General features: G+C 40.1%; 1 protein-coding gene across 3 annotated transcripts in view; it reads right to left on the bottom strand.

Moving 5' to 3' along the window:
• LOC139750941 (calcium-dependent secretion activator-like) overlaps positions 1-23,089 on the bottom strand; it is a 553,650-nt gene that overhangs the window by 432,816 nt on the left and 97,745 nt on the right. For all 3 annotated transcript variants that reach the window (XR_011713253.1, XM_071665864.1, XM_071665865.1), the window contains exon 3: positions 12,783-12,939. Coding sequence is in view for 2 of the 3 variants with exons in the window: in XM_071665864.1 (XP_071521965.1) it covers positions 12,783-12,870 (88 nt within the window). In the remaining variant the exon portion in view is untranslated. The remainder of the gene's footprint in view (positions 1-12,782; positions 12,940-23,089) is intronic.

Below are 23,089 nucleotides of genomic sequence, written 5' to 3'. Positions count from 1 at the left end.
AAATGGATTTGTATGTAGCATTCATGGATCTGGAGAAGGCATATGATAGAGTTGATAGAGATGCTCTGTGGAAGGTATTAAGAATATATGGTGTGGGAGGAAAGTTGTTAGAAGCAGTGAAAAGTTTTTATCGAGGATGTAAGGCATGTGTACGTGTAGGAAGAGAGGAAAGTGATTGGTTCTCAGTGAATGTAGGTTTGCGGCATGGGTGTGTGATGTCTCCATGGTTGTTTAATTTGTTTATGGATGGGGTTGTTAGGGAGGTGAATGCAAGAGTTTTGGAAAGAGGGGTAAGTATGAAGTCTGTTGAGGATGAGAGAGCTTGGGAAGTGAGTCAGTTGTTGTGCGCTGATGATACAGCGCTGGTGGCTGATTCATGTGAGAAACTGCAGAAGCTGGTGACTGAGTTTGGTAAAGTGTGTGAAAGAAGAAAGTTAAGAGTAAATGTGAATAAGAGCAAGGTTATTAGGTACAGTAGGGTTGAGGGTCAAGTCAATTGGGAGGTGAGTTTGAATGGAGAAAAACTGGAGGAAGTGAAGTGTTTTAGATATCTGGGAGTGGATCTGGCAGCGGATGGAACCATGGAAGCGGAAGTGGATCATAGGATGGGGGAGGGGGCGAAAATTCTGGGGGCCTTGAAGAATGTGTGGAAGTCGAGAACATTATCTCGGAAAGCAAAAATGGGTGTGTTTGAAGGAATAGTGGTTCCAACAATGTTGTATGGCTGCGAGGCGTGGGCTATGGATAGAGTTGTTCGCAGGAGGATGGATGTGCTGGAAATGAGATGTTTGAGGACAATGTGTGGTGTGAGGTGGTTTGATCGAGTAAGTAAAGTAAGGGTAAGAGAGATGTGTGGAAATAAAAAGAGCGTGGTTGAGAGAGCAGAAGAGGGTGTTTTGAAATGGTTTGGGCACATGGAGAGAATGAGTGAGGAAAGATTGACCAAGAGGATATATGTGTCGGAGGTGGAGGGAACGAGGAGAAGAGGGAGACCAAATTGGAGGTGGAAAGATGGAGTGAAAAAGATTTAGTGTGATCAGGGCCTGAACATGCAGGAGGGTGAAAGGAGGGCAAGGAATAGAGTGAATTGGAGCGATGTGGTATACCGGGGTTGACGTGCTGTCAGTGGATTGAATCAAGGCATGTGAAGCATCTGGGGTAAACCATGGAAAGCTGTGTAGGTATGTATATTTGCGTGTGTGGACGTATGTATATACATGTGTATGGGGGTGGGTTGGACCATTTCTTTCATCTGTTTCCTTGCGCTACCTCGCAAACGCGGGAGACAGCGACAAAGCAAAAAAAAAAAAATATATATATATATATATATATATCAAAATGCCACAGTGACATCACACAGCTCTGCCTCACACCAACACGTATCCCAAAACTTTCGCTCAGCTCTCCATCCACTCTTACACACACATTTGCTCCTCTCTAGAAGGCTTTTACACCATCCAACAGTTTTCCCCCAGTACCAAATATCCTTAACACATCACACAAAGCATTCCTCTCAACTCTGTCATACGCTTTCTCCACATCCATAAAAGCTGCATACAACTTCTTGCCTTTCATTAAATCATTTTCCACAGTCATCTTTACTACAAAAATTTGATCCACACATCATCTACCTTACTTATTACCTCCTTGCTCTTCACTTATTCTGCATTCAGTCACTTCCATCTCTCTGTCAATCAATATTCATGCATACATTCATCCTGGTATACTTAACAGATTTATTCCCCTATAATTGTTACACACATCCTTCATACTTTTTCCTTTGAATAAAGGAATAATAATAGCTTTCACCTAACCTCAGGCACAACCCTCTGTTTCCATGTTGAATTACTCTATCACACTTTTTCCTCCATATTTCAGCATTTCAGCTGTAATCCCATCTACTCCAGGTGCCTTTCCTACCTTCAGCCTCATTATTGCCATTCTTACCTCCTCCTTAATTGCTATAGGGCCCTACACTTGTATCCTCTTCCTTCCATCCTCCATACCCATGCATGTAACAACTGCTGCCTCCCCTTCTCCCACATTCATCAGTTCTTCAAAATACTTTTTCCATCTTCCTTTCACTTCCTTCTTTTAATTCAGCAATTCTCCTTCCTTACTTCTCACATCAACATTTCCACACTTACATCCACCTCTTTCCTTTTTCACCTCCTTCCAGTATAGTTTCTTATCATCCCAAAACTTTTCACTTAACTTTCTTGCAAAATCTTCATCTACTCATTGTCTGCTTTCCTCCATCAGCTTCTTAATATATATTTTGTATTTTTTCATCCTTTGCTGAAAATCCACTGATACATTCCTGTTGAGGAATCTACCATACGCCTTTTTCTCTTACACAGCATTTCTAATCTCTTCTGTCCACCATGCATTACCCTTTTCATCCCTGTATCTCACTACCTTGTATCCAATGAGTAATTCTAAAATCTTTACTATTATTTCTCTAAACATTTTAAACACCTCATTCACACATGACTGCACTTCCATCTAAGTTTCCGGTTACCTTCCTTTCATACTCCTCCCTGTATTTTTCCTGATTCATCTTCACACTTGCCAACACTTTTACCTATCCATTCTTCCTTCCATCATACCATCTCACCTCCCTGATCCTCATCCCCACAACTACAAAATGGTTAGTCTCCAAAGAATCCTCTTACAACTCTAGCATCCAGCACAGCCTTTCTCAATCTTTCATCCACTGCCACATAGTCAATCAAAGCCTTTTGCTCTTCTCTTCTATGATTCCTCATCCATGTATATCTGTGGGTCATCTTGTGCTGATAAAAGGTGTTCTCAGGGAATAAACCCTTTTCAGAAAAAATATCCACAAGATATCTTCCATTCTCATTTACTCAAGGCACTCCCCAATTACCAACTATCTCACCAATTCCATCACATCCCATTTTTGCATTCATATCTTCCAAATTGGTGGAAACTTACCAAATCTACTAAGTAGTTCCTTCAGCATATTTTTGGGATGATCTCAAGGAATTCAACTGATTTCTATGATCATAAAATATGTTATTATCTATATACTCCAACTAAAACTTCACTACTGTCTTTATGCTATATGTCCACCTGTGCTTGCATGTCTGCAACTGATAAATGCTCTTGTCAGCTTTTTGTCTCATTATATATCAGGTGGATCCAATAAACAATATAGCAGGCCTGCTAGCTCGCCTCTTTATTTGTGAGCCCTCTACACAACAACAACCCGGATGCCACATTTCTCGTATCAAGTTGTGAATTGCAACTTAAAACACATCTCTCCTCTCAGCAAAGAAACTAAATATCTATAAATTCCAGGTTTACTGTTTCTATTGGATACGTCTGATTCTAACACTTTGTGCAATTAGGCTCATTGTGCATGAATTTGTAATCTGGTGCAAAATACTTTCTGAGCACTGGTGTATCATGTCCAAACCATACATGTACTGCATGTCATTACGTAATTACATTACCATGCATGTACCTTTATCCTTGGGAATAGGAGAGAAAGAATACTTTCTACATATTCCCTGGATGTCATAAAAGGCGACTAAAAGGGGTGGGAGTGGGAGGCTGGAAATCCTCCTCTTTTGTTTCACTTTTCCAAATGAAGGAACAGAGAGGTGGGCCAAGTGAGGATTTTTCCCTCTGAGGCTCAGTTGTTTGTTCTTGATGCTGCCCTTATAGCATGGGAAATAAATATATGTGAAAAGAATAAGTGTACCTTTGATGTCACACAGCTTATGCTTCCATTGAATATGTACCATCTTTATCATCATGACACACAATGGTTTTCTTTATGAAATGATAGATAAGGATTCAAACATAACAGACTATATAGAAAAAGTCATTCTATTATTCCTGTGATAGCCTGGTGCAGTGCTAATCAAGCATGCAGAGAGCTTGCAAGCTCACTGTAAGAAAGGTAGACTTGGAGACGACATTTCTTTGTTTCTATTAAGCTTGTTTCCCATGGCACACATTGGCGGTAAATAACATAAATATACTAGGAAATATTACAGCTTTCACAATAACATTCAGTGTGAGGGAGATTGGCTGGCAACTGTTTGGAAGATTTTAAACAGCCTCTTTTTTCTTTATAATGAACACTCTGCTTTTACATATTACACATTCTTATTTCATACATGCTCATTTCATTCACATGCATAGCACTGCATATACAGTATACAGAAACATAACACTTTTCACACTATAAGTGTGAGGACACCAAGTGGTGAGCACAAATGTGGAGGATACTGAGTATTTTTTTTCTTTAGGTATGATCAGTTACTAAAATCCTCCATTAACTAGGATCACGTAAAGAGAAAGTTAGGTTCAAATCTTACTTCATTTCTTCTTCAGGGATATTTTTTCACACTTGATTGCCAATTCTCGCATTAGCAAGTCACAGTGACATACCCATTCTCTAACAGTCATGTGCAATGCACCAGAACCACCGCTACCTATCCACAATCCGGCCTCATAGGCCTTTCCATGGTTTACCCCAGCTACTTGACATGCCCTGTTTCAGTACACTGACAGCACATCAACTTCGATATATCATATTGTTTTAATTCACTTTTCTGAGGACACCTTTCACCCTTCTGCCTGTTCAGGCCCTGCTCACATAAACTCTTTTTCATTCCATCCTTCCATCTCCAGTTTGATCTCCCCTTTCTTGTTCCATCTACTTCTGACACATATATCTTCTTTGTTAACCTTTCCTCAATCATCTTCTCCATATGTCCAAACCATTTCAGCACAGCTTAAGCTCTCTCAAACACACTCTTTTTCTTACCACACCTCTCTCTTATCCTTTTATTTCTTACTCAATCAAACTATCTCACACTACATACTGTCCTCAAACATTTCATATCAACACATCCACACTCCTCCTCACATCCACATCTACAGCCATGCCTTACATCCATATAATATTGTTGGGACTACTATAACTTCAAATGTACCCATTTTTGCCCTCCCAGAAAACAACCTCTCTTTCCTCAAATTCTTCAGTGCTCCCTGAACCTTTGCCCTACTTAGTGATCCTATGACTCACTTCTGTTTCCATGGTTCCATTCACTGCCATTTCCTCCAAATTTCCTATATTCCGACTCTCACCCTAATTTACTTGTCCCTCAACCCTAGTAAACCTAATTGACCTTGCTTTCACTCACATCTACTCTCAACTTCCTCCTTTTATACACTCTTCTAAGCTCAGTTACCAATCTCTGCAGTTTCTCATTCGACTTTTCCATCACTACTGTATCATCAGCAAAACAACAAATGGTGCACTTCCCAGGCCCTCTCAATCCCTACAAACCACATACTTGCCTGTCTCTCCAAAACTCATGTATTTACCTCTCTTACCATCCCATCCATGAATAAATCAAACAGCAATGATAACATCACACAACCCCTATCACACACCGACCTTCACTTGGAAACCACGCACTCTCCTCTCTTCCTACTCAAACACATGCCTTAAGGATATGTGAGGAACTGAATAAAAAGTTCAAAAGTATTCTTACAGTGAAAGACACTATAGCCCAGCATCAGTGAGATAGAATGGGGAGGAGGTCTTGGATATTGTTGAGATGTCTTGCAAAGATATCAACAAAATATGAAAAGGACTAGACCTATACAAGGCTCATGGTCCTGATGAAATTTCATCATGTGTGTTAAAGAGGTATCCAGATACACTGTTCAAGACGTCACTGGAGAGAGGCATGGTGTTGAGGGAATGAAAAATGTCACATCACACCAATAAGAAAAGAAACCAGGAAAAGGCACTGAACTACAGACCAGTCTCACTAAGGAGTTTAGTATGTAAGGTTCTGGAAAAGATATTAGAGGGCAGGTGGATGACTATTTGTGGGGGAGATATTACCTAAATGAAAGATGGCATGGTTTTAAGGAAAGGAGGTCATGCATAACTAACCTCTTAGAGTTTTACAAGGCTGGGTGAGCTGTCTGTATCTGGATTGCCAGAAGGCATCTGACACTATACTATGTAGAAGGCTGATTATGAAGCTGGATCATCAAGCAGTAATAAAGGGGAAACTCTTTCACTGCATAAAAGATTATCTCAGAGGGAAGGACCAAAGGATGCTTGTCAGGAAAGGTTTTTCCAAATGGGTTAAGGTGACTAGTGGATAGTCACAAGGTCTAGTTCTGAGACCATTACTCGATCTAGATTAATGACCTACCGGAAGAATGGAATCATACCTGAATATCTTTGCAGAAGATGTAAAGGTCATGAGGGAAGTGAAAAGCAAGGAAATGGCATCAGCTTTCAATTTGGACCTAAACAGACTCCTAAGTTGGTCCAAAATGTGATAGATGAAATTCAACCTGAACAAATGTAAAGTAATGAGGATGGGACAAAGCAAACAACAGTCTTAATATGATTTTTACCCATCAGGAAATAAGCTTCATGATTGTGTGTGAGAGGGACTTGGGAGTGGACTTTGATCCTAACCTGTCGCCAGTCCCATAATAGGAAAATAGCTAAGGAGACAAACTGTCTGATGGCAAACATCAGAATAGCTTTCAATTATTTGGTTAATGAATTATTTAGCAAGCTATTTGTATCTTACACATAGCCAAAACTGGAATATGCTTTCCAGGTTTGGTCACCACACCTAAAGAAGCACAAAGAACTCATAGAGATGATTCACAGGATAGCAAAAAAGATGGTACCAGACTCCAGATAAAAGCTGGAAGCTATAAATTTAGCAACTTGGAAGACAAAAGACTAAGGAGTGATTTGATCACAACATTCAAGTTTTTAAAAGAGATTGACAAAGTGGTAAGTGGACATTACTTTGAGAGACGTAGGGACAGAGCAACCAGAGGAAAATATGAATTTAAGAAACTCATAATAACCTATTTGTACTGTGCGAGAAGGAAGTTTTACATTTATAGAGCCATATCTTAAAACTTGTAACTAAGGATTATTATAAGGAAATACTTTTATGGTAGGAGAGTGGTGGATAAATGGAATAGATTATCTGAAGACATGGTTAATGCAGACAGCATACATAAATCAAAGTGGATGTATGATAGTAGAGAGTGTTCATGAGATAGGGTCCTAAAAGTGTAAAACTCCCTTTTTGTACAATATAAATAAGTAATTACAACAGAATTTGGGTTTGGCCACAAAATTGCAAAGGCACAGTTTCCAGTGTGCCAGAAACAAGTTCTCTGGAGGATATTCACCAGAAAACGATACCTGTGTGCCTCTGCCTTTACAGTGCAAATCATTCTCTCTCCAGCTTCACTTAACTTCCTGTGTGCTTGCATTTGCATGTACCTTGGTCTCTGCGACATCAATCTTTATGCTGTGTATTCAATGATCAGCTGGTGATACAGCGCCTTTTGCACTTCCCTGCCCAGTATTTTCAATAGATTCTATACATTTTATGGTCATCTTCTCTACTTGAACACCCTATAGGACATTTTAAAAAGACTTTCCTGACCTTTTTTGCCTTTCAATTGATTCCTCTTATTTCCTCTGGCTATTCACCTTCTGAATTACCTCATATACTCTGAATCTGTGATCATTCCCACCTACTATATCATTCAAAATCATATGTTCCTATCTCACTTCATGAAACCTCATAATCTCTGATTCCATGCTTTCTTTACTATCCCTCTGATTGTGTTAGTTTCTGATCTTGCTTTTGAAATATTTCAAATGATTACTTCAGACAGTGGTAGTATCATAACCAATGAGGTTACGATGTGCTGCTATTATAGAAGGGACTTGAAAGTAAGGAAAGTTTCGATTTCAGTCCCTCAAGGGGATGCTCTAGTTTTCTGAAGTATCTAAGTCCCATCATGCCTGTTCATGGTGGCCTTGTAATTACACCCTTAGGGGTAGAACAGAAGAGGAAGGTTCTGCCCAACTCCATCTAGGCAACAGCATCTTTCTTTTTTAAACAGACAAACACTTGAGGTGTGCTGGGGATTTAGTCTTTTGGACATTCTGAGAGTCCTTCTGTCTCTGGGAAATTGTGCTGGAGTTGTCCTCTGTCAGTGGCCAGTCAAGGGTGAGGCATTAAAGGCTAAGAAGTAGTAATGGAGTCGACCACTTATGCCAGCGAGTAAAAGGGACGAGCAATTGAGGGAGAAGGCCCTGTATGTTAATGGGATGGCTGGTGAGAGTAAAAGGAGGTGGCTTGTGGAAAAATCTACAAGTAACAGTTTAGATGTGTTGGGGACTGGAGAAACCCATATCCTTGGGCAGGGGATACGGGTGAAAATGAAAATGGTGAATGCAAGTTGTGGGAGGGCATGAAAGGAGTGGTAAGGATGGGAATGAATGAACATTACTGGAAAAGAGGGATATGAAATTGTGTTATCACAAGAGCATAAGAGGGTGTTACAGAGCATGGATAGAATGGATCAAACATAAAGTGAGTGAAGGGAAAGATCGGAATCGTTAAGTATGCATGGTAGTGTATATGTGCCTGTAGATATGAAGACTTGCAAGGTAAGGATGAAATGAAGCATTTCTCAAGAAATTTGAATGACTGTATAGTTAGTTTTGAGAAGGAGAGAAACATGTTTGTAATAACTGCTGTGGATGCGAAGGATGAATTAGATGAAATGGTAAATGGTGAGTATCTCCAATAAATGAGAATGGAAGTTATCTTGTTGATGTCTGTGCTGAGAAGGCATTACTGCTTGCTAACCCCCTTTATTCAACACAAAATGATCCACAGACATACATGGGTGAGAACTGATAGAAGAGAAGAACAAAAGGGTTTGACTGACTATGTGGAAGCAGATGAAAAGTTGAAAAAGGTTGTGCTGGATGCTAGTCATGAAAGGATTCTGTGGAGACTATTTTGCTGTTCTTGTGGGAGTGAGAATCAAGAAAAATTGGTGTTTTGGTGCATGGAAGAATAGGGAGGTAGAGTGTTGACTTGTGAAAAGATGAATCAGAAAGAATACAGGTAGGATTATGAAAGAATGGCAACCAAAAGTTTAGATGGATGTGCAGTAAATGTAGGGTGCAGTCTTATGTGAATGGGGTGTTGGAATTTTTAGAGAAAGACTGTTAACAGTTGTAGAGTCAGTTGTTAGATTCAAGGTCATAGATATAAGAATAAAAAGTGAAATGCATGGTGGATGGATGAGATTAGAAATGCTGTAGAAGAGAAGAAAAAGGCATATGGTACATTTCTCAAAGGGAATGTACCAATGGAAGTTCAACAAAGGAGGAGCAAAAAATATTAGATGTGTAAGTAGAATACAAAGAAGCTGACAGAGGAAAGTAAAGGAATAAATGAAGAATTCAGAAAAAAAAGTTGAGAGAAAAGTTTAAGGAAAATATGAAATTGTACTGGAAGGAAGTGAAAAAGGTGGATGTAAAAGTGGAAATATTAGCATGAGAAGTAAGGAAAGGGAGTTGCTGAATCAAAAGGAAGAAGTGAAAGAAGGATGGAAAGTGTTTTGAAAAACTGATGAATGTGAGAGAAGGTGAGGCAGCAGTTGTTACATGCAAAGGTATGGAGGCTGCAAGGTAATGGATACAATTGCAAAGGCCAATAGCAAGAAGGAAGGTAAAAAGATTGAAGATAGGAAAGGCACACTGAAAGATTGGATTTATGGCTGAAATATTGAAGTATGGAGGAGAAAGTGTGACAGGTTGAATGCATTTGATATAAGGTTGTGCCGAGGAATGGGTGAAAGTTATTGGCATTTCTTTATTCTAAAGAAAAGGCACTATAGATGTACGTAGCAATTACAGGCAAATAAGTCTGTTAAGTATACTAGGAAAAGAGTATGCAAGAGTGTTGACTGACAGAGTGGTGAAAGTGATTGAATGCAGAATAAGTGAGGAACAAGAGGGTTTTAGGAAAGGTTGGGTAGAAGCTGTATGCAACTATTATGGATCTGGAGAAAACATATGACAGAGTCAAGTGAAATGCTTTATGGGATGTGTTAGGATATTTGGAGTAAGGAGGCAACTGCTGCATGGTGTGTAAAAGTGGATGGGTAGTTGAGTGAAAGTTTCTGTATACATGTATGTGTGTGTGTGTGTGTGTGTGTGTGTGTGTGTGTATGTGTGAGGCAGGGCTGTGTGATATCACCATTGTTTTTTGAACATATACATGGATGGAGAAATAAGAGAGATGACAGGAAAACAAGAAGGGGGGTGCAGAGATGGAGTGTGGTGATGAGGCATGATGGCAAATGACAAGCCTGTCAGTAGATTGCACTATGTTGTTTGCTGAATGAAGAGCACTTTCAGAATGTGTTAAGTGTGTCTTATATGTGCAAGCTTAGGCAATAGAAGGTAAATGTGAGTAAAAACAAAATAATGGTGTTTAAAAGGAAACAGAAAGTATAGATCCTGCATAGCCCTGTAGAGTGAAAGAGGAAAGTGTACTAAACTTTTTTATAGATATGGGGGGAGAAATACTGAAAGAGGTGTAAGAAAGCAAGCATCTAGGAGCTATCCTGGTTAAGTTTGATGATATGGAAAGAGAGATAAGGGAGAGAGCAGTACAGGTGGGAAGAGTTAGTGGGTCCCTTAACAGAAAACCGAAGGATAGAAGGGTAAGTATGTAAGTCAAGACAGGATTAAGGGACAGCATAGTCCTCCTGACTAAGCAATGCAGCCAAAAGACGGACATGGAATGAGCCACAGAGGTCAAGAATCCAGGCTGTAGAAATGAGCTATTTGAGGGGAACTTGTGGTATGACTGGATGGAATGAAGAGAGAAATGAGGGTTTGTATGAGTGATTTGGTATGGGAGGAAATGCAAAGGGAATGAACTGTGACGTGGAAGAGTGGATGAAACATAATACTTTGATGTCGTTTGAGCATGTTGTAAGAATGCAAGATGGGGAGCTTATACAGAGAGTGTATGAGAGTACAATTAAAGGGGTTGGCATGAGAAAACTACCTGTACCATGGGAAAATAGAGTGGAAGAGCACTGAAGGAAGATAAATGATGGAAGAATGCGTGGAATGGAGTATATGAGAAGGGAATGTAAGGACATGGATAAGGAGACCCTTTGGCCATGACCATCCCTTTATGAGAGTTCCTGGAGGGAAATGAAATCAGAGATATAGATAGATAGATAGATAGATAGATAGACAGATCGTGTGAAGACAAGATCTATCAATGACAATGTATCAGTTCCTCTCATCTTAGTATGCACTATCACATGTTGGTATGGGAAACTTCCCTGTGCAATCTAAAAACACAGATAGATAGACAGATCGTGTGAAGATAAGATCTATCAATGACAATGTATCAGTTCCTCTCATCTTAGTATGCACTATCACATGTTGGTATGGGAAATTTCCCTGTATGCAATCTAAAAACATGTGTATCCATAACTCAATATATCCATGAAAATCAAGAGTTCCCTAATCTGTCTCTTTATAATTGAAATCCCACACTATCATTACTTTACCATCTCTGAGAAATGAGTACTTAACTGCTTCATATACCATCCTGATTGTTCCTTTGCTGTTATGATTGGTTCTGGATTGTTGCACTTCTTTGAAGGATTATACAAGATTAACATATCTACTTCTCTACAATTACTCTTCTCATTATGTATTGTTTAAATTGTGGCCTCCACTAATCTATGAGGCTTATGGCTATCATTTATCAAGAATGTCGATCCTTCCCTTTCTTTGCTTTCTCTTTCCCTCAATACTATCATATACCCTTTGGTAAAATACTTGAACTTGAGATGTTTTCTCTTTCATAAACTCCAACAATATCAGGTGCACTTTCCTTACACAATCCTTTAATTCCAGTTCTAAACTATATCTATTAATCTTAAAAAATTTGAACACCGCTTTCAGTCTGATATTACCATCTAAAATTCCTGTCCTCTCTGTGGTGCTGGCAAGGCTGCTCTGTCCTCTTGCCTTGTTTGGTGTCTAGTTTTCTGTATTCTGACTGTATTCTTTGCTTTTCTCCCTCCCTTCCTTTGATTTATGTGATAAATATCCTAATGAATTCCATCTCATCTTTAAGTTTCTTAGCATGCCTAAGTACCTCCTGGCCAGATGATTCCAAGTCAAGTGTAATCAAAACTGGTCAACCCCTTGCATTTTCCTAACATAACCTAACCACCAGTTCTCCTCCTATCTTTTATAACCAAAACTGTATATGGCAATACTGAAGCCTTCAGTAACTTTTAATAAGCATTTCTTTCTTTCCCCTTCCTTCCTTATCTAATGTGCGACATTCTTCCAAACCAAAATCAATCAGAAATACTTCTATTGACCTGCTTTACTAATCTTTCTAATTTTGGTAACACTCACTTTTTGGCTAGATCCTTTAGTGTTGAATTGTCAGCTTCTGTTTCTCTGAATGTCTATAAATCTCTGAATGTCTGTAAAATCTCTCATTTAGCTAACAAGCTCTAATTCTTTAGGCTCTACACTTTTCTTAATTTTTCATCAACTAGGCTGTAAACTTTCTTGAATGCTCCATAACTAACAGTGTACTATCTTTTTAACAGCTTCTGTTTGCATGACTCAAGGTCTATGTTCCTCCACTTCTCTCTATGCTCTGTGTATGTTGATCAGGTGTCAAAAAATGCTCCTTTTGCACCCCCTTGCCCACTATTGTCAATAGATTTTGTATTTATTTTGGTCCTTTCCTCTGACTGAACATCGACCAAAATTGCTTCTGCATCCCTCTACCCACTATTTTCACTAGATTATGTATGTGTTCACAAGTTACAAGCAATAAAAATCTTTAATTTCTATATGTATCTATCAATGTACTCACCATCAGTTCTCAGGTAGTCGTTAAGTATCTGGAAGAGCGGGAAGGAGTCCCAGGTGTCAGGAGGTTGTTCATCCAAAACCTGATCCATATCTACAGCAAAAAGGGACCAGAAGATCTCTGCATGTTCCACCAAAAGGTCACTGAACCATGCAAATGCCTGCAATCAACATATCCTTGTATTATGCTTAGATGGGAAATTAAAACCAAGGAGATAAATGGATTTGAAAAAGGGAAATAAATAAAGGTATAGCAAGATTATATATCCAGATTACAAACTAAAAGTGTAATATTTTTTTGTTACTACAGTCATTTTATTTTCAAAATTAGGTGAAGTTTTGATATGCATATTCAAAGAGAAAACAACTGGATGAACTTGATTTAAAATCAACATTGCAAAATGCAAAGGACTAATGCTTAAAGGGAATGCCAGCAATACAGGTATAACGTTTAGATGCCAACAACAACCTGATACAATACTTCTATTATTCAAAATGTCATATACAACTCTTTTCTCTGACCAAGTCTCAGTTAGTAGAGCAAAAGAACACACTGATATAAATCAGGGATCATAAGAGGTAAGGTGTATTATTAGCAATAAGTAAAACAAGCCATAACACCAGTAACAATTCACCATACCAAAGTATACAAATTACATTCAATAATAAATGAAAATAAGAGAACTGACACTGCCATGTAACTCCTGTGTCCAGTTTGAAAAAGCTACCTCTCCTTATTCATTCACCTATTTTCTTTTTTTGAATTTTCTTTATACAGCATGAAGCTTTTTTACAAGAATGGGTAAGGTTCTATGACAGCAATCGTGCTTTTGATCTGCAACAATACATGCATCACAAATATTGTCAACATAATGTTTCACTTACTTCTACCTTTCCATTAACAAAAAAAAAAAAATCTTGGCTTTCATTACCACAGAAGAAATTGAAATGCATTAAAGTGTTCAAACATGATAATCCTCCACTGCATAATTCCATTTATTAACAATCTTTCCTCTGTTGTATGCTATTTAAGTCTTGTACATGTATGACAAAATAATTTTTTTGTAAGCTTATAATAACAGATGCACTAGATTTTATTGTCTTCGCCCCATTGAAATACAGGTTGAGCATACCTTATCCAAAATCCGAAATGCTCTAAAATCCAAAAGTTTTTCAGCAGCCACATGATGTTACATAAAAATTCCACACCTGACATCACTTGTCCATGCTGGGCTCTGATGCTCTGTTGGCGCCAGTTTGTTACAAACCATCATCACTGCCAGACCTACATGCATTACTCAATGTGTCTTTTGCTTATTTTCTGATCTGTGTTGAAAATGTGAAAAAGGACTGGAGATACCCCTATGGGTAACAGTGATAAGAAAAAGAGGAAGCAAAATTATTAAAAAATCTAATAAATTACATTCAGGATATATATATATTATATTTCTATTTTATTATACTTTGTCGCTGTCTCCCGCGTTTGCGAGGTAGCGCAAGGAAACAGACGAAAGAAATGGCCTAACCCACCCCCATACATATGTATATACATACACGTCCACACATGCAAATATACATACCTACACAGCTTTCCATGGTTTACCCCAGATGCTTCACATGCCCTGATTCAATCCACTGACAGCACCTCAACCCTGGTAAAACCACATCGATCCAATTCACTCTATTCCTTGCCCTCCTTTCACCCTCCTGCATGTTCAGGCCCCGATCACACAAAATCTTTTTCACTCCATCTTTCCATCTCCAATTTGGTCTCCCACTTCTCCTCGTTCCCTCCACCTCCGACACATATATCCTCTTGGTCAATCTTTCCTCACTCAATCTCTCCATGTGCCCAAACCATTTCAAAACACCCTCTTCTGCTCTCTCAACCACACTCTTTTTATTTCCACACATCTCTCTTACCCTTATGTTACTTACTTGATCAAACCACCTCACACCACATATTGTCCTCAAACATCTCATTTCCAGCACATCCACCCTCCTGTGCACAACTCTATCCATATATATATATATATATATATATATATATATACATATATATATATATATATATATATATATATATATATATTTTTTTTTTTTTATACTTTGTCGCTGTCTCCCGCGTTTGCGAGGTAGCGCAAGGAAACAGACGAAAGAAATGGCCCAACCCCCCCCATACACATGTACATACACACGTCCACACACGCAAATATACATACCTACACAGCTTTCCATGGTTTACCCCGGACGCTTCACATGCCCTGATTCAATCCACTGACAGCACGTCAACCCCTGTATACCACATCGATCCAATTCACTCTATTCCCTGCCCTCCCCTCACCCTCCTGCATGTCCAGGCCCCGATCACACAAAATCCCCCTCACTCCACCTTTCCACCTCCAACTTGGTCTCCCTCTTCTCCTCGTTCCCTCCACCTCCGACACATATATCCTCCTGGTCAATCTCTCCTCACTCATTCTCTCCATGTGCCCAAACCACTTCAAAACACCCTCTTCTGCTCTCTCAACGACGCTCTTTTTATTTCCACACATCTCTCTTACCCTTTATATATATATATATATATATATATATATATATATATATATATATATATATATATATATATATATATATATATATATATAAATGGATTTGTATGTAGCATTTATGGATCTGGAGAAGGCATATGATAGAGTTGATAGAGATGCTCTGTGGAAGGTATTAAGAATATATGGTGTGGGAGGCAAGTTGTTAGAAGCAATGAAAAGTTTTTATCGAGGATGTAAGGCATGTGTACGTGTAGGAAGAGAGGAAAGTGATTGGTTCTCAGTGAATGTAGGTTTGCGGCAGGGGTGTGGGATGTCTCCATGGTTGTTTAATTTGTTTATGGATGGGGTTGTTAGGGAGGTGAATGCAAGAGTTTTGGAAAGAGGGGCAAGTATGAAGTCTGTTGTGAATGAGAGAGCTTGGGAAGTGAGTCAGTTGTTGTTCGCTGCTGATACAGCGCTGGTGGCTGATTCATGTGAGAAACTGCAGAAGCTGGTTACTGAGTTTGGTAAAGTGTGTGAAAGAAGAAAGTTAAGAGTAAATGTGAATAAGAGCAAGGTTATTAGGTACAGTAGGGTTGAGGGTCAAGTCAATTGGGAGGTAAGTTTGAATGGAGAAAAACTGGAGGAAGTAAAGTGTTTTAGATATCTGGGAGTGGATCTGGCAGTGGATGGAACCATGGAAGCGGAAGTGGATCATAGGGTGGGGCAGAGGGCGAAAATCCTGGGAGCCTTGAAGAATGTGTGGAAGTCGAGAACATTATCTCCGAAAGCAAAAATGGGTATGTTTGAAGGAATAGTGGTTCCAACAATGTTGTATGGTTGCGAGACGTGGGCTATGGATAGAGTTGTGCGCAGGAGGGTGGATGTGCTGGAAATGAGATGTTTGAGGACAATGTGTGGTGTGAGGTGGTTTGATCGAGTAAGTAACGTAAGGGTAAGAGAGATGTGTGGAAATAAAAAGAGTGTGGTTGAGAGAGCAGAAGAGGGTGTTTTGAAATGGTTTGGGCACATGGAGAGAATGAGTGAGGAAAGATTGACCAAGAGGATATATGTGTCGGAGGTGGAGGGAACAAGGAGAAGTGGGAGACCAAATTGGAGGTGGAAAGATGGAGTGAAAAAGATTTTGTGTGATCGGGGCCTGAACATGCAGGAGGGTGAAAGGAGGGCAGGAAATAGAGTGAATTGGATCGATGTGGTATACCGGGGTTGACGTGCTGTCAGTGGATTGAATCAGGGCATGTGAAGCGTCTGGGGTAAACCATGGAAAGCTGTGTAGGTATGTATATTTGCGTGTGTGGACGTGTATGTATATACATGTGTATGGGGGTGGGTTAGGCCATTTCTTTCGTCTGTTTCCTTACACTACCTCGCAAATGCGGGAGACAGCGGCAAAAAAAAAGAAAATATATAAACCCTGGGGATAGGGGAGAAAGAATACTTCCCACGTATTCCCTGCGTGTTGTAGAAGGTGACTAAAAGGGGAGGGAGGAGGGGGCTGGAAATCCTCCCCTCTTATTTTTTTTTTTAACTTTCCAAGAGAAGGAACAGAGAAGGGGGCCAGGTGAGAATATTCCCTCAGAGGCCCAGCCCTCTGTTCTTAATGCTACCTTGCTAATGCGGGAAATGGCGAATAGTTTGAAAGAAAAATATATAAATATATATATATATATATATATATATATATATATATATATATATATATATATATATATATATTTTTTTTTTCTTGCTTTGTCGCTGTCTCCCGTGTTTGTGAGGTAGCGCAACGAAAGATGAAAGAAATGGCCCAACCCACCCCCATACACATGTATATACATACACGTCCATACACGCAAATATATATACCTATACATCTCAATGTACACATATATATATATATATACACAGAGACATATACATATATACACATGTACATAATTCATACTGTCTGCCTCACCACACATGGAATAACATCCCCCTCCCACCTCATGTGTGCGAGGTAGCGCTAAGAAAAGACAACAACGGCCCCATTCGTTCACACTCAGTCTCTAGCTGTCATGTAATAATGCCCGAAACCACAGCTCCCTTTCCACATCCAGGCCCCACAGAACTTTCCATGGTTGACCCCAGATGCTTCACATCCCCTGATTCAATCCATTGACAGCACGTCGACCCCGGTATACCACATCGATCCAATTCACTCTATTCCTTGCCTGCCTTTCACCCTCCTGCATGTTCAGGCCCCGATCACACAAAATCTTTTTCACTCCATCTTTCCACCTCCAATTTGGTCTCCCACTTCTCCTCGTTCCCACTACCTCCGATACATATATCCTCTTGGTCAATCTTTCCTCACTTATTCTCTCCACGTACCTAAACCATTTCAAAACACCCTCTTCTGCTCTCTCAACCACGCTCTTTTTATTTCCACACATATCTCTTACCCTTACATTACTTACTCGATCAAACCACCTCACACCACATATTGTCCTCAAGCATCTCATTTCCAGCACATCCACCCTCCTGCTCACAACTCTATCCATAACCCACGCCTCGCAACCATACAACATTGTTGGAACCACTATTCCTTCAAACATACCCATTTTTGCTTTCCGAGATAATGTTCTCGACTTCCAAACATTCTTCAAGGCTCCCAGGATTTTCACCCCCTCCCCCACCCTATGATTCACTTCCACTTCCATGATTCCATCCACTGCCAGATCCACTCCCAGATATCTAAAACACTTCACTTCCTCCAGTTTTTCTTCATTCAAACTTACCTCCCAATTGACTTGACCCTCAACCCTACTGTACCTAATAACCTTGCTCTTATTCACAATTACTCTTAACTTTCTTATTTCACACACTTTACCAAACTCAGTTACCAGCTTCTGCAGTTTCTCACATGAATCAGCCACCAGTGCTGTATCATCAGCGAACAACAAGTGGCTCACTTCCCAAGCTCTCTCATCCCTAACAGACTGCATACTTGTCCCTCTTTCCAAAACTCTTCCATTCACCTCCCTAACAACCCCATCCATAAACAAATTTAACAACCATGGAGACATCACACACCCCTGCCGCAAACCTACATTCACTGAGAACCAATCACTTTCCTCTCTTCCTACACGTACACATGCCTTACATCCTCGATAAACACTTTTCACTGCTTCTAACAACTTGCCTTCCACACCATATATTCTTAGTACCTTCCACAGAGCATCTCTATCAATTCTATCATATGCCTTCTCCAGATCCATAAATGCTACATACAAATCCATTTGCTTTTCGAAGTATTTCTCACATACATTCTTCAAAGCAATCACCTGATCCACACATTCTCTACCACTTCTGAAACCACACTGCTCTTCCCCAATCTGATGCTCTGTACATGCCTTCACCCTCTCAATCAACACCCTCCCACATAACTTACCAGGAATACTCAACAAACTTATACCTCTGTAATTGGAGCACTCACTCTTATCCCCTTTGCCTTTGTACAATGGCACTATGCAAGGATATATATATCCCCTGGGGATAGGGTATCTCTGGGGATAGGGGAGAAAGAATACTTCCCACACATTCCTCACGTGTTGTAGAAGGCGACTAAAGGGGACGGGAGTGGGGGGCCAGAAACCCTCCCCTCCTTGTATTTTAACTTTCTAAAAGGGGAAACAGGAGTCACGCGAGGAGTGCTCATCCTCCTCGAAGGCTCAGACTGGGGTGTCTAAATGTGTGTGGATGTAACCAAGATGAGAAAAAAGGAGAGATAGGTAGTATGTTTAAGGAAACGAACCTGGATGTTTTGGCTCTGAGTGAAACGAATCTCAAGGGTAAAGGGGAAGAGTAGTTTGGGAATGTTTTGGGAGTAAAGTCAGGGGTTAGTGAGAGGACAAGAGCAAGGGAAGGAGTAGCACTACTCCTGAATCAGGAGTTGTGGGAGTATGTGATAGAGTGTAAGAAAGTAAATTCTAGATTGATATGGGAAAAACTGAAAGTTGATGGAGAGAGATGGGTGATTATTGGTGCATATGCACCTGGGCATGAGAAGAAAGATCATGAGAGGGAAGTGTTTTGGCAGCAGCTGAATGAGTGTGTTAGTGGTTTTGATGCACAAGACCAGGTTATAGTGATGGGTGATTTGAATGCAAAGGTGAGTAATGTGGCAGTTGAGGGAATAATTGGTATACATGGAGTGTTCAGTGTTGTAAATGGAAATGGTGAAGAGCTTGTAGGTTTATGTGCTGAAAAAGGACTGGTGATTGGGAATACCTGGTTTAAAAAGCGAGATATACATGAATATACGTATGTAAGTAGAAGAGATGGCCAGAGAGCGTTATTGGATTACGTGTTAATTGATAGACGCACGAAAGAGAGACTTTTGGATGTTAATGTGCTGAGAGGTGCAACTGGAGCGATGTCTGATCATTATCTTGTGGAGGCGAAGGTGAAGATTTGTGGGGGTTTTCAGAAAAGAAGAGAGAATGTTGGGGTGAAGAGAATGGTGAGAGTAAGTGAGCTTGAGAAGGAGACTTGTGTGAGGAAGTACCAGGAGAGACTGAGTACAGAATGGAAAAAGGTGAGAACAAAGGAGGTAAGGGGAGTGGGGGAGGAATGGGATGTATTTAGGGAATCAGTGATGGCTTGCGCAAAAGATGCTTGTGGCATGAGAATCGTGGGAGGTGGGTTGATTAGAAAGGGTAGTGAGTGGTGGGATGAAGAAGTAAGATTATTAGTGAAAGAGAAGAGAGAGGCATTTGAACGACTTTTGCAGGGAAAAAATGCAAATGAGTGGGAGAGGTATAAAAGAAAGAGACAGGAGGTCAAGAGAAAGGTGCAAGAGGTGAAAAAGAGGGCAAATGAGAGTTGGGGTGAGAGAGTATCATTAAATTTCAGGGAGAATAAAAAGATGTTTTGGAAGGAGGTAAATAAAGTGCGGGAGACAAGGGAGCAAATGGGAACTTCAGTGAAGGGGGCTAATGGGGAGGTGATAACAAGTAGTGGTGATGTGAGAAGGAGATGGAGTGAGTATTTTGAAGGTTTGTTGAATGTGTTTGATGATAGAGTGGCAGATATAGGGTGTTTTGGTCGAGGTGGTGTGCAAAGTGAGAGGGTTAGGGAAAATGATTTAGTAAATAGAGAAGAAGTAGTAAAAGCTTTACGGAAGATGAAAGCCGGCAAGGCAGCAGGTTTGGACGGTATTGCAGTGGAATTTATTAAAAAAGGAGGTGACTGTATTGTTGACTGGTTGGTAAGGTTATTTAATGTATGTATGATTCATGGTGAGGTGCCTGAGGATTGGCGGAATGCGTGCATAGTGCCATTCTATCACATACTCCCACAACTCCTGATTCAGGAATAGTGCTACTCCTTCCCTTGCTCTTGTCCTCTCACTAACCCCTGACTTTACTCCCAAGACATTCCCAAACCACTCTTCCCCTTTACCCTTGAGCTTCGTTTCACTCAGAGCCAAAACATCCAGGTTCCTTTCCTCAAACATACTACCTATCTCTCCTTTTTTCACATCTTGGTTACATCCACACACATTTAGGCACCCCAATCTGAGCCTTCGAGGAGGATGAGCACTCCCCGCGTGACTCCTTCTTCTGTTTCCCATTTTAGAAAGTTAAAAAAATACAAGGAGGGGAGGATTTCTGGCCCCCCGCTCCCGTCCCCTCTAGTCGCTTTCTACGACACGCTAGGAATGCGTGGGAAGTATTCTTTCACCCCTATCCCTAGGGATAATATATATATATATATTATCCCTGGGGATAGGGGATTAAGAATACTTCCCACGTATTCCCTGCGTGTCGTAGAAGGCGACTAAAAGGGGAGGGAGCGGGGACTGGAAATCCTCCCCTCTCGTTTTTTTTTTTTTTTTTTTTTTTCCAAAAGAAGGAACAGAGAATTGGGCCAGGTGAGGGTATTCCCGCAAAGGCCCAGTCCTCTGTTCTTAACACTACCTTGCTAATGCGGGAAATGGCGAATAGTTTGAAAGAAAAAAAGAAATATATATATATATATATATATATATATATATATATATATATATATATATTTTTTTTTTTTTTTTTTTTTTTTTTTTTTTTTTTTTTATACTTTGTCGCTGTCTCCCGCGTTTGCGAGGTAGCGCAAGGAAACAGACGAAAGAAATGGCCCAACCCCCCCTCCATACACATGTACATACACACGTCCACACACGCAAATATACATACCTACACAGCTTTCCATGGTTTACCCCAGACGCTTCACATGCCTTGCTTCAATATATATATATATATATATATATATATATATATATATATATATATATATATACACATATATACATACATATACACACATACACACACTATTTGCTTTGTCGCTGTCTCCTGCGTTAGTGAGGTAGCGCAAGGAAACAGACGAAAGAATGGCCCAACCCGCCCACATACACATGTATATACATACATGTCCACCCATGCACAATATACATACCTATACATCTCAATGTACACATATATATACACACACAGACATATACATATATACACATGTACATAATTCATACTGTCTGCCTTTATTTGTTCCCATCGCCACCTCGCCACACATGGAATAACAACCCCCTCCCACCTCATGTGTGCGAGGTAGTGCTAGGAAAAACACCAAAGGCCCCATTCGTTCACACTCAGTCTCTAGCTGTCATGTAATAATGCACCGAAACCACAGCTCCCTTTCCACATCCAGGCCCCACACACTTTGCATGGTTTACCCCAGACGCTTCACATGCCCTGGTTCAATCCATTGACAGCACGTCGACCCCGGTATACCACATCGTTCCAGTTCACTCTATTCCTTGCACGCCTTTCACCCTCCTGCATGTTCAGGCCCCGATCACTCAAAATCTTTTTCACTCCATCTCTCCACCTCCAATTTGGTCTCCCACTTCTCCTCGTTCACTCCACCTCTGACACATATATCCTCTTGGTCAATCTTTCCCCACTCATTCTCTCCATGTGACCAAACCATTTCAAAACACCCTCTTCTGCTCTCTCAACCACACTCTTTTTATTTCCACACATCTCTCTCACCCTTACATTACTTACTCGATCAAACCACCTCACACCACATATTGTCCTCAAACATCTCATTTCCAGCACATCCACCCTCCTGCGCACAACTCTATCCATAGCCCACGCCTCGCAACCATTCAACATTTTTGGAACCACTACATACACACACACACACACATATATATATATATATATATATATATATATATATATATATATATATATATATATATATATATATATATATATCCTGTATCCTCCCCTCTTTTTTTTTTTTTTTTTTCCAAAAGAAGGAACAGAGTGGGGCCAGGTGAGGATATTCCACAGAGGCCCAGTCCCCTGTTCTTAACGCTACCTCGCTAATGCGGGAAATGGTGAATAGTTCAAAAGAAAAGAAAAAAGATATATATATATATATATATATATATATATATATATATATATATATATATATATATATATATATATATATATATATTATATTTTTTCTATTATACTTTGTCGCTGTCTCCCGCGTTTGCGAGGTAGCGCAAGGAAACAGACGAAAGAAATGGCCCAACCCCCCCCATACACATGTATATACATACGTCCACACACGCAAATATACATATCTACACAGCTTTCCATGCCTTGATTCAATCCACTGACAGCACGTCAACCCCGGTATACCACATCGCTCCAATTCACTCTATTCCTTGCCCTCCTCTCACCCTCCTGCATGTTCAGGC

This window comes from Panulirus ornatus, chromosome 10, assembly GCF_036320965.1.
Source record: "Panulirus ornatus isolate Po-2019 chromosome 10, ASM3632096v1, whole genome shotgun sequence".
NCBI lineage: Eukaryota > Metazoa > Arthropoda > Malacostraca > Decapoda > Palinuridae > Panulirus > Panulirus ornatus.
This window is presented reverse-complemented; position numbering and strand designations above follow the sequence as displayed.